Source organism: Octopus sinensis, linkage group LG15, assembly GCF_006345805.1.
Source record: "Octopus sinensis linkage group LG15, ASM634580v1, whole genome shotgun sequence".
NCBI lineage: Eukaryota > Metazoa > Mollusca > Cephalopoda > Octopoda > Octopodidae > Octopus > Octopus sinensis.
In genome coordinates, this window is record NC_043011.1 from 20,882,890 (window position 1) to 20,895,201 (window position 12,312).

The following is a 12,312-nucleotide window of genomic DNA, read 5'->3' on the forward strand; positions in this document are numbered from 1 at the left end:
AGTAAAAGGCAGACTGTATGATGCATGTGTACGTACAGCCATGCTACATGGTAGTGAAACATGGGCTGTGACTGCTGAGGATATGCGTAAGCTCGCAAGAAATGAAGCCAGTATGCTCCGATGGATGAGTAATGTCAGTGTTCATAATCGACAGAGTGTAAGTACCTTGAGAGAAAAGTTGAACCTAAGAAGCATCAGTTGTGGTGTGCAAGAGAGATGTCTGCACTGGTATGGGCATGTGACGAGAATGGGTGAAGATAGTTGTGGGCAAAAGTGCCACACCCTAGCAGTTGAGGGAACCTGTGGAAGAGGTAGACCCAGGAAAACCTGGGACGAGGTGGTGAAGCACGACCTTCGAACTTTAGGTCTCACCAAGGAAATGGCTAGAGACCGAGACCTATGGAAGTATGCTGTGCGTGTGAAGACTCGGCAAGACCAGTGAGAACAATCAAAATCAAAATCAAACCAAATCAAATCAGATATCAGAAAGCAGAACCAAAATTGAGGTCGATCAACATCAGTGGAAATTGCATCTGTGGTTAAGCGAACCATCCGATCGTGGTTGTTGTCGGCACCGCCCCGACTGGCCTCTGTGCCGGTGGCACGTAAAAGCACCATCCGCTCATGTCCGTTGCCAGCCTCGCCTGGCGCCCGTGCCAGTGGAATGTAAAAGCACCATCCACTCGTGTCTGTTGCCAGCCTCGCCTGGCCCCCGTGCCAGTGGCACGTAAAAGCACCATCCGTTCGTGGTCGTTTGCCAGCTCTGTCTGGCACCTGTGCAGGTGGCACGTAAAAAGCACCCACTACACTCACGGAGTGGTTGGCGTTAGGAAGGGCATCCAGCCGTAGAAACACTGCCAGATCTGACTAGGCCTGATGAAGCCTTCCGGCTTCACAGACCCCAGTTGAACCGTCCAACCCATGCTAGCATGGAAAACGGACGCTAAATGATGATGATGATGATGATGATGATGATGATGATATATATATATAATATATATATATATATATATATATATAATATATATATATATATAAAATCAGAAGTATAGCATTACATAAATATATACTCTTTTACTTGTTTCAGTCATTTGCTTTTAGTAGAGCAAATCGACCCCAGGACTTATACTTTGTAAGCCTAGTACTTATCCTATCGGTCTCTTTTGCCGAACCAATAAGTTACGGGGACGTAAACACACCAGCTTCAGTTGTCAAGCCTCTGCCTATGTATCAAAAATTTTACAGAAACACGACAAATGGAAATATTTCAAAAACATAACAAACAGAAAATTCATAGTTTATTCCTCATCAGCCAACGTCCAAAAGATCATTACAATTTCATGCCTTTAACGTTAAAGGTATGAAATTGTAATGATCTTTTGGACACTGAATTTATGAAGGATAAGAAATAAGCTAAGAATTTTCTGTTTGTTATGTTATTGTAATATTTGTTTGTTGTGTTTTTGTTAAATTTTTGACATATATATTTATACACACATACACACAAACATATATATATAGCTCAGTGGTTAGAATGTTGGGCTTATAATCATGAGTTAATGAGTTCGATTCCCAGACTGGACTGTGTGTTGTGTTCTTTAGCAAGACACTTTATTTCATGTAGCTCCAGTTCACTCATCTGTAGAAATTATTTGCTACATCACTGGTGCCAAGCTGTACTGGCCTTTGCCTTTCCCTTGGATAACATCAATGGCATGGAGAGGTGAGGCTGGTATGCATGGATGACTGCTGGTCTTCCATAAACAACTGTGCCTAGACTTGTACCTCAGAGGGTAACTTTCTAAGTGCAATCCCATGGTCATTCATGACTGAAGGGGATCTTATATATATATATATATATATATATATATATATATAAATAAAGTGTACATTTAAACACATAAGAGATGCCCTGTTATGGCTACCTCTTATGTGTTTAAATGTACACTGTATTTTTATATGAATAATATATAGTCTATTGACTAGTTTTTTCTTCTCACTAGACCACTGGTAGCAAAGAAATTTTCTACCTGGAATTTATTAATATATATATATATATTTATACACACACACACACACACCACATATATGCATACACACACATCATCATCATCAAGGTTCGACCGTGATCGAGACAATGGAATTTACTATGCCATGCCAGAATTCACGGTCCATCATAGCATTACGGAGGTCCTGTTGCTGCATGCCTGTATCCCTGGAGATTACATCAGGGCAGGGGAGTGTGCGCCCTCTGGTATCGCGAGTAGATGGCTTCCAGAGGAGAGGAGTAGAAATTGCCTCGTTTCCAGCTCTACAACAATATCCAGCACACACACACACACACACACACAAAGTCAAATTAAATATAATAATAACTGTAGAAGAACTAGGATTTCAACAGGTTGAAACTATCAAAATGCTGGACCGACTGTGGCTATTATATTGTGCCTGTATAATATTACAGACGTGTGTGTGTGTGTGTGTGTGTGTTTACATTTACCAGCATAAACTAATGTTGGATTATGTCCCATGACTTAGTGCTTTGATAAAAAGAAATCAATAAAATAAGTACCTGACTGAAACAAGAGCAGGGGTATCAATAAGATTGAATAAAATCCTTGAAGGTAGTGCCCCAGTATGGTCACAGACCAATTACTAAAACTAGTAAAATACCACCAAAATAACATTTTTCCCCTCGCAGTAAGGAGATACTGCTTTAGGAGTGTAGATATCATATTTATACCACGATAAGAATTGCTTTACATTATCAAGTGTAAAGGCGCAGGAGTGGTTGTGTGGTAAGTAGCTTGCTAACCAACCACATGGTTCCGGGTTCAGTCCCACTGCGTGGCATCTTGGACAAGTGTCTTCTGCTATAGCCCCAGGCCGACCAATGCCTTGTAAGTGGATTTGGTAAACGGAAACTGAAAGAAGCCTGTCGTATATATGTATATATATATGTGTGTGTGTGTTTGTGTATGTCCCCCTAGCATTGCTTGACAACCGATGCTGATGTGTTTACGTCCCCATCACTTAGCTGTTCGGCAAAAAGAGACCGATAGAATAAGTACTGGGCTTACAAAGAATAAGTCCCGGGGTCGATTTACTCGACTAAAAGGCGGTGCTCCAGCATGGCCGCAGTCAAATGACTGAAACAAGTAAAAAAAAAAAAAAATTTGAAATTAAATTAAACCACAGCAGAGGCTGCTCTATTTAAAAAATGAAAATAAAATAAAAAATACAAAATAAAAATAAAGAAACAAAAAGCAGAAAAATAAAAAAAATAAAATAAACAAACAGTTTGAGAGAGAGAGAAAGAAAAACAAAAAAGTTTTCAATGTAAAAGAGGAGGAGGAGGAGGACTTAGTATTGACTCACCATTATTGGTGCCGTAAAACTGGTACATTGGAGAAAACATAGTACCATGGAAAGTTGTTCTCGCTGGACTGATAGTAGTTTGGCTGTTTTCTTTTACGGCGTGCAATACACCCTTTCTGGGATTACTACCTGGAACAACAGTGCTCAGTTAGTGAATTCCCATTAGAGACTAACAATCTTTCTAAACAGCATCTACCATGATGACATATATATATATATATATATATATATATGTATATATATGTATATATATATATATATATATATATATATATATATATTATATATATATATATATATTGAAGAAATTGTCCCTTACTTTATTGATAAAACAGAAAGGAAAGTCTTTAAATTTCCCAAGGAAATCATATGGAATGAAATAAAATAAAATAGACTATTTTACATTATCACATTTAAGAATTCCTCATCTAACACCTGAGAATGCTTGAAGCAATTTTAAATATAACATAAATCATCATCATCATCATAAAACGTCCATTGTCCATGCTGGTGGCATGGGTTGGAAAGTTTGACCAGGGTTGGCAAGCTGGAAGGCTGCACCAGACTCCAGTCTGATTTAGCATGGTTTCTACAGTTGGATGCCCTTCCTAACTCCAATAATCTACTATATTTTACTGTATTTGATGTCATTCCATTTCAATTAATTTTCTTAGAAAATTTGAAGACTTTCTGTAACTTGTATATCAATAAACTAAGGAATAATTCCTTCATTCCTTCTGATCAATTTTATTTTTCTTATTATTATTAGTACACTGTTCTGTCCAATATCAAAAACGTTTTATTCTAATAGTGTGTGTGTGTGTTTGTATGCATGTATGTGTATTGGTGTATATATACATATACACATAAATGTACATGATGAGTGTTTCCTGATACTGTCCAAGAATCAGAAACAACAAATTCAGAGTAAAGACTTACAAAGTCTCTTTCTTCTAATGAAATATAACGCCATAATTTCAATGATGACTACTCTTCTTTCCTACATGTTCACACTCAAGTATTTGCTTATGTACCATATGCTTATAGGTACTTATAAATTTTACTCTTAATTCACCTGAAGAAAACGTTTTTTTTTTAACATGATGTAATTGTTTTGTTCATCAATAAAGAACATGTAACGAGCCTCAAACTATCTGTGTTATTGTTTATATATATAAACAATAATTCAAACACAAAGATGGTAATTTTCAGGGGTGTGCAATAGTCGATTAATTCATTATAGTCAGTATAGTCAATAAGTCCATTATAGTCAATTATACTGACTCCAGTCAATCGGTGCCATATGCCATTAACTCTACGAATGATGAAAGGCAAAAATGGCTTTGAAAGAATTCAAACTCAGACCATAATAAGTCATAACTTGATACCATAAAGCATTTTGTATGATGCTCTAACAGTTCTGTTGATCCACAAAAGAAGACAGTCACAGAAATATTCTATCTACTAAGATATTTGAAAAAAAGATTCTCCAAAAGATTGTGTAAGAGAAAACAAATTAAAAGGAAATAAAATAAAATAAAAATAAAGCAAATAAAAATAAAAATAGTTTGAATCCAGAACATTCTCTGTACATAGTATCAAATAAAAGTCATAGTATCAAATAAAAGTCATATGGTACAAATTTTAAAAAATTACTAGCTGATTATCACTAAGTTCTCATCAGGATCTACTTTAAAAGAAGAGCATTTTAGGAAGCATAAAGATCACATTAGATACTTTAAAACAATGTTTCCCAAAGCAGGATCCATGAAAAGATTCTGAAGTTCACAAAATAAGGTGACTTGTAATAAAATATATTTTATGGAAAAAAAAAAATGGTATTCACCATTTTCAAAATAAGCTATTTTGCTTGTTTTTTTTTCATATGTCTCTTTATAAAACAATTTTTGTCTTGTGTAATAATTTGATGGGAACTGTTCATTAAAAATTAATTATGAACTCTATGATTTTTGGAACGTCATATAAAGGTTTCTGTAGCAAGTTTTGGCAATCAATGGTTTTAAAGTGTTTGAAATTAAAAACTATTTCAAACTACATTCATCTAGGATTCTAATACACACACACATATATTTCCTGTTCTTCTCATCATTTGTCATAATTTACTGCTCTGTCTGTGACCTCATCTTTTCTTGTTATTATGCTTGTCTTATTTTTCTGTCCTTTTTCATCTATTATGTCCCCTCATTTATAAACCAGCCGTTTATGTTGCTGACACTGCCAAATTGAATGACACTCATAAGGTGTCAAAATTGTGATGATATTTGGTCGACAACTGATGAGGGGTTGAGCATGTCCGCATCAAAGGTCTGTGTTTTGCTGTCTTACCATATATTCCTTTGTCATCCTCCTGTGTCACATTGTAATTAGTATACACACGCAAACACACACACTTAGAGGAGGAAGGACAATACCCATGACCTTTTTGCAGGATCCTCCAAGACAGGTGAGGTAAAAAAAAGAGGAAGAAACCACAACACACACGTTCTGCTGCAACAAGTATTCAAGTGTATTAAGATATCAAGTTATTATGAATCCTCAAACCAGAGACTTTACAAATGCTGTAAGGCATGATCTCTGACTAAATTCTGCCAGTTCACTCCTCTGTATTATATTTTATGAAATGCAAAGTCAACTTTGGCAGGATTTGAACTCAGAGCACATTATATACTACACTAATGTTGGCAAATAATTCACCATAATGTTTTGTAACTAAATATCATAAAACATTTTTACAGCATTCTACTGAGTTTATCATTCACCACTCTTCTAATAGTAACAATAATAATCCTTTCTACTATAGACACAAGGTTTTAAATTTGTGGGGAGGAAACTAGTTGATTACATTAACCCCAGTGTCTCACTGGTACTTAATTCATCGACCCCGAAGGATTTAAAGGCAAAGTTCACTTCAATGGAATTTGAACTCAGAACATAAAGACAGACAAAATACCGCTGAGCATTTTGCCTGGCTAACAATTCTGCTAGCTCACCACCTTAATAATAACAATAATAAATGGTAAGGGTTTCAATCTTTGGCACAAGGGGAGAGGGGGTAGTTGATTACAGCAACCCCAGTAGTTGACTGGTACTTATTTTATCAATGATGAAAGAAGGAAAGGCAAAGTCAACCATGGTGAAATTTGAGCAGAGAACATAAACAGCCGTAAGAAATGCTGCTTGGTATTTTGTCTGACATGTTAACGATTCTATTGGCTCACTGCCTTAAAAATAATAATAATAATAATGTTTATCAATGTTAAGGCTAAAAAATGGAAAATAAATGGTAACAATGAGCCACTGAAACTTACCATTGACCTGAATGCTGCCAACCAAAATTATAAAAATGCTGGTCTATTTTTCAAAAGGTTACCAGTTTCCCCTCGGTCACTAACATTTTACTTTGCTCTGTTGAAAATCTCACACACCAGTCTATCTACCAATATATTGGTATGATAAGGGAACTATAGCACATAGCTATAAGCAATAAAAGTTATGAATATTGGTGTGTTTTTGGCTCCCAAGTAAAGCCATTTAAAATCTCCATAGCTCAGTTCAGCTACTCATAAATTGGTACCATGCCAAAATACTGTAAGGACTTGCAGTACTTTGCTACATTTCTAAATAATTTTTAAGCTTGCAGAGCTAAGCTCAAATTGTATTATGAACAAAAACTACGATAATTTGATGTCCTAATTAGGAATATATATATACAGGGTGGGTCAAAAGTCACACATAAAATAATTTCAGCACACACTGGAATTGTCAGACATGCTTCAATTTTTCTAAAATTGAATAAGATGAATAAAATAGTGATGAATACACACATACTTGTACGTGACAAACCAAATTAAAAAAATAATAATAATGCAATCTAAAAAATGTCATTTGTTGGTGCATGACTTTTGGCTCACCCTGCATATATAGTTGGAGAGTAAGGATAGGCATGGCTGTACAGCTAAGATACATACAGCCACATGTGAACACATAAATAGAAGCATGCATACATATACACACACACACACACACACACAAAGCAGAGTCAGAAATATATACAACACATAAAAAACATATACCATAGAGGCATGGACATATATATATATATATATATATATATATATGAGGAATTTCTGGTTGTCAGTAGAGGGTTCTATGTTCACTTACTATATTGGTGTCCAGTGAAGAAAATCAATAAAAATCACATTTAAGTAAAAACAAACATACCTTTTTTGTGAATTTTCTTTTGAATTGGTGAGGATGTAATTAGATTTGGAGCTTCCAACCCATTCATACCATTGTTGTATCGAGCTGTATCGAACCGTTTCAACTGCTTGCAAGGAGTTTCAGGATTATTCTGTAAGAAAATTCCCAAATTACAGCTATTAATGTTAACTTATTACATTCGTTAACAGTTTTATAGTAACAATTTCTTACATTGGCTCAAAGACAGAAATATTGCGGAAGAGTATGTTTCATTAAATCAACCCCAGTAATTTACTGGTATTTATCAATCCTTTGTAATCTCCTTCCATGAGGTTCAGCCTCCTGGGAACAACCTTTTACCATTTCTTCTCATGTCTTCTTCTTCTGCAGATTTCCTTCCACTTGAATTGGCACTTCTTTTACTCATCTGTCATCCTTCATTCGCATCACATGTCCTCATAAATTCAGTCTTCTCTCTAGTACACTACAACTGGTTACTCTTACACTCAGTTTTTCTCTCAGCTCATTTGTGCTCAAATATCCATGCACATTACACACCTAATGGAACAAGATCACCTCAGTTCCTTCCTGTTTTCACACAGCTTCCTACATTCAATACCTATGTTTCAATACACTGCAACATCACCCTTAATACACAAGCATCATACAATCTTCTCACAGAGCAAATCATTTTGATAACAGCAGAGGTAATAGAACCCTGAAATTTATCCACCCAGATTTTACCATGACTACTAATACTTTTGGAATACCCTCTTCCACTGCTACTTAAGTCTAAGTAACAGAAACTACCAACTAGAGCCCTATGAACATCAGATAATATTCTATAAGTATTTTGACTACTAAATATTCTTGTGCAACTGTTATATACAAAGTCTTTCTTTTCAATCAACTTGTCTGTGATTTCAGTACATTTCTTGTGTACCCATAACTATATTGGTTCATCACCATCACCATCATCATCATCCTTTAATGCCCATTTTCCCTGTTGACATGGGTTGGACAGTTCCACCAGAGCTAGCAAGCAGGAGAGCTGCACCAGGCTCTGGTCTGATTTGGCTTGCTTTCTACAGCTGGATGCCCTTCCTAACACCAACTATTTTACAATGTGTGATGGATACTATTAGCGTAGTACTAGCACATTATTCTTATCCATTCTTTTTCTGTGCATCAGGCATCTCCACTTTCCAGACAGCAGGAGAGTCTGATGGACCATGTTATGATAAGTCAGATGGTCAATGGTTGAGAGTACGGGTAGACTGCGTTGATAGTCGTGTCTATACTGATATAGTAATTATCTTCCAACCCATGCTAGCATGGAAAACGGACGTCAAATGATGATGATGACTGTGATGCTGAGTGGACATAATAACACTCCAATCTTTTGAGGATAATACCACTGTATAACTGGGGGTTGTAGAGTGCCAGATTGAACCATTCTATTGATGACTTCAGAATATAACAATATCTGTCAGGGCAACAACCATCATCAAAAGACTACAACAGTGGCAAAAGACCACTTTCCAACATGCATACATAAAGATAAATTCAAATGTGAATTAGAGGCAGCACAAGTGTCATCATCATCATCATCATCATCATCATCATCATCATCATTTAACGTCCTCTTTCCATGCTAGCATGGGTTGGACGATTTGACTGAGGTCTGGCGAACCAGACTCCAATCTGATCTGGCAGAGTTTCTACAGCTGGATGCCCTTCCTAATGCCAACCACTCTGAGAGTGTAGTGGGTGGGTGCTTTTATGTGCCACCAGCACGAGGGCCAGTTAGGTGGTACTGGCAACAGCCACACTCAAATGGTGCTTTTTATGTGCCACCTGCACAGAAGCCAGTCCAGCGGTACTGGCAACGACCTCGCTTGAATGCTTTTTTTTCAAGTGCCACCAGCACAAGTGCTAGTAAGGCGACGCAGGTAACAATAACGCTCGAATAATGATTTTAACGTGCCATCGGCACGGAGGCCAGCTTGTTGCTCTGGCAACGATCTCACTCATATGGTGCTCTTAGCGTTTCACTAGCATGGATGCCAGTCACCAAGTTTGATTTCACTTGCCTCAACAGTGTTGTAAACATTATCAAACACAGTGCTATACTGTACTATTTCTCTGTCTATTCAATAAATTTTGGTTCTATTAACTACCAAGAAAAAAATTTGTTCCTTACAAGTGAGGAGATTGTTTGATGCCCAATTCCATCATACCTCTTGCACACAGCATACATCTACTTACACATCCACTCTCATCTCTACAATCTCTCCACACCGACCTTTCACTGTGCCAATGTTGATGGTGGTAGCCATGAAGTTTTGCACCCACCATGGAGAGGAGAGTTTCTGATGATGTTTTGGTTGTTTGGTGTCTATTTTCTGCATCTGAAAGGAAGAGAGTTTGTGCGATCGTTTGATGACAATCAAGGGAGAGGAGGTGGTTCCTCACAGCCAGATGTTTCCCACTTAGCCACCCCACTACTATACTTAGCAGAAACATTTTAAGCATTAGTCATGTGTGTATGCAATTAAGGATTTCCAATGGGTTGACTGTCACGTTTTAATAAAGTTAAGATGTTCCTTCTATCACAAACTACTTTATAACATGAAATGAGTGCATTTTATCATGCCACCCTGGTGGGTTGCATGATACAGTGGTTGTATAAGGGGATTGAAAAGTCTCCCCTATGCTGTATCAGATTTTATTTAGTTTCACATTTCTTTATTGCCTACAAGGGGCTAAACATAGAGAGGACAAACAAGGACAGACAAAGGGATTAAGTCAATTACATCGACCCCAGTGCATAACTAGTACTTAATTTATCGACCCCGAAAGGATAAAAGGCAAAGTCGACCTCGGCAGAATTTGAACTCAGAATGTAACAGCAGATGAAATACCTGTTTCTTTACTACCCACAAGGGGCTAAGCATAGAGGGGACAAACAAGGACAGATATAGGTATTAAGTCGATCACATCGACCCCAGTGCATAACTGGTACTTAATTTATCAACCCCGAAAGGATAAAAGGCAAAGCCAACCGTGGCAGAATTTGAACTCAGAACGTAGTGGCAGACGAAATACTGCTAAGCATTTCGCCGGCCGTGCTAACGTTTCTGCCAGCTCGCTGCCTTAATTATATTTTATTTAGTTTCTGTTTGGAGATATGCCATGCTTGAGAAGACCCATCAAGCCAAGTGAGATTGTAGTCATGGCTAATACCAGTATCATGTAACTAGCCCATTAATTGCACCCTTCAATCATTGGGTGAAACCAAGTGAAATTGATAGTCATGGATAGTGCCAGTGCTGACTGGCACTTGTGCTGGTGACAACGTAAAAAGCACCATTCAAGCATTGGGCCTCATGGAGGCAGTGACAGGTGACCAAGACCCTTGGTGATATACCGTGCTCATGTAGACCTGTGAAGCCAAGTGAAACCAAAGTCGTGGTCAATGCCGGTGTCAGGTCATTAGCACATAAAAAAACACCCACTACACTCTTGGAGTGGTTAGTATTAGGAAGGACATCCAGCTGTAGGAACCTTGCCAAATCAGATCGGAACCTGGGTCAGCCCCACCGATTTATCAGTTTTCAGTCAAACTGCCCAATCCATGCCAGCATGGGAAGCAGATGTTAAATGACGATGTTTTCTTTTAGGTAGATTGCTTTCAGTGCAGTTTGCAAAGTTCATGTCTCTTCCCCATGGCATTGGGCATTTAAATATTAGCAGTCAAGAGGGACTCAAGAGAGACTCTTCCCAACAATATAATAACAGATGCAATAATATTGGGTTGTCCGGAAAGTTTGTGCCGATTTATAGTAGCTTACCTTTCGACTTATTTTTTAGAACATGGTTGAGTCCATAAAATAGGATTTGACTACACCTCCATTTAGAGCACAGTTTAAGCTATCTTTTCGTGGAAGAAGATTTATGTTCCTATAACCAGTGTTAATTCTGTAACCCTTTAAAATGGAAGATAAAAAAGTTCATTTTCGCCACTTGATGCTTTGGGAACCAGACAAAAATTGCTGCAGCTCGGCTGGGATGTGTTACCCCACCCTCCATATTCACCAGATATTGCTTCTTCGGATTTCCACTTATTCAGGTCTCTGCAGAATAGTCTTAATGGTAAAAATTTCAATTCCTTGGATGGCACCAGTACCAGACCTTTTTGCGTGACACCAGAACCCACACCGGGTACATGGTACATTCGTTTTAGGAACTCAGTCCTACACTTATACTACAATGAGAACCATCATAGTATTGGTGTGGGTTTCTTAGATTGGGAGCGAGGGGATGTGGCATGATTATCCACGTATGTGTTTGTAGGTGTTTCCATGGGTCTTCACATAATCATCATTTTGTTTCAGTGATAGTGCTCAAGTCTCTCATAAAAAATGTCCCCACAGCTTAGCTGTTTCATCATGTGTGAAGACCAATGAAATATAAAATACCATACTTGCACGTCAGATGGAAAAAGTGGATTTAAAAATAATAATAATAATAATAATAATAATAATAGTAGTGGTGGTGGTGGTGGTGGTGGCGGCAGCAGCGATGATGATGATGATGAGAAAGAAGACACTCAGATTCTGAACACCAAATAACAGTCAAGGAGCTTTTCTATACTTTCTCAGCCTGTTCAATATTAAACTCTCTCAACAAACTATGGCATTGACAGCTACA

The 12,312-nt window shown here is 37.5% G+C and overlaps 1 protein-coding gene across 1 annotated transcript in view; it reads right to left on the reverse strand.

Moving 5' to 3' along the window:
- LOC115219864 (CTD small phosphatase-like protein 2-B) overlaps window positions 1-12,312 on the reverse strand; it is a 136,700-nt gene that overhangs the window by 23,827 nt on the left and 100,561 nt on the right. Inside the window, exons 3-4 of the mRNA XM_036509521.1 lie at window positions 7,621-7,750; window positions 3,379-3,507 (exon numbers count right to left, since the gene is read on the reverse strand). Of these exons, the coding sequence (XP_036365414.1) occupies window positions 3,379-3,507; window positions 7,621-7,750 (259 nt within the window). The remainder of the gene's footprint in view (window positions 1-3,378; window positions 3,508-7,620; window positions 7,751-12,312) is intronic.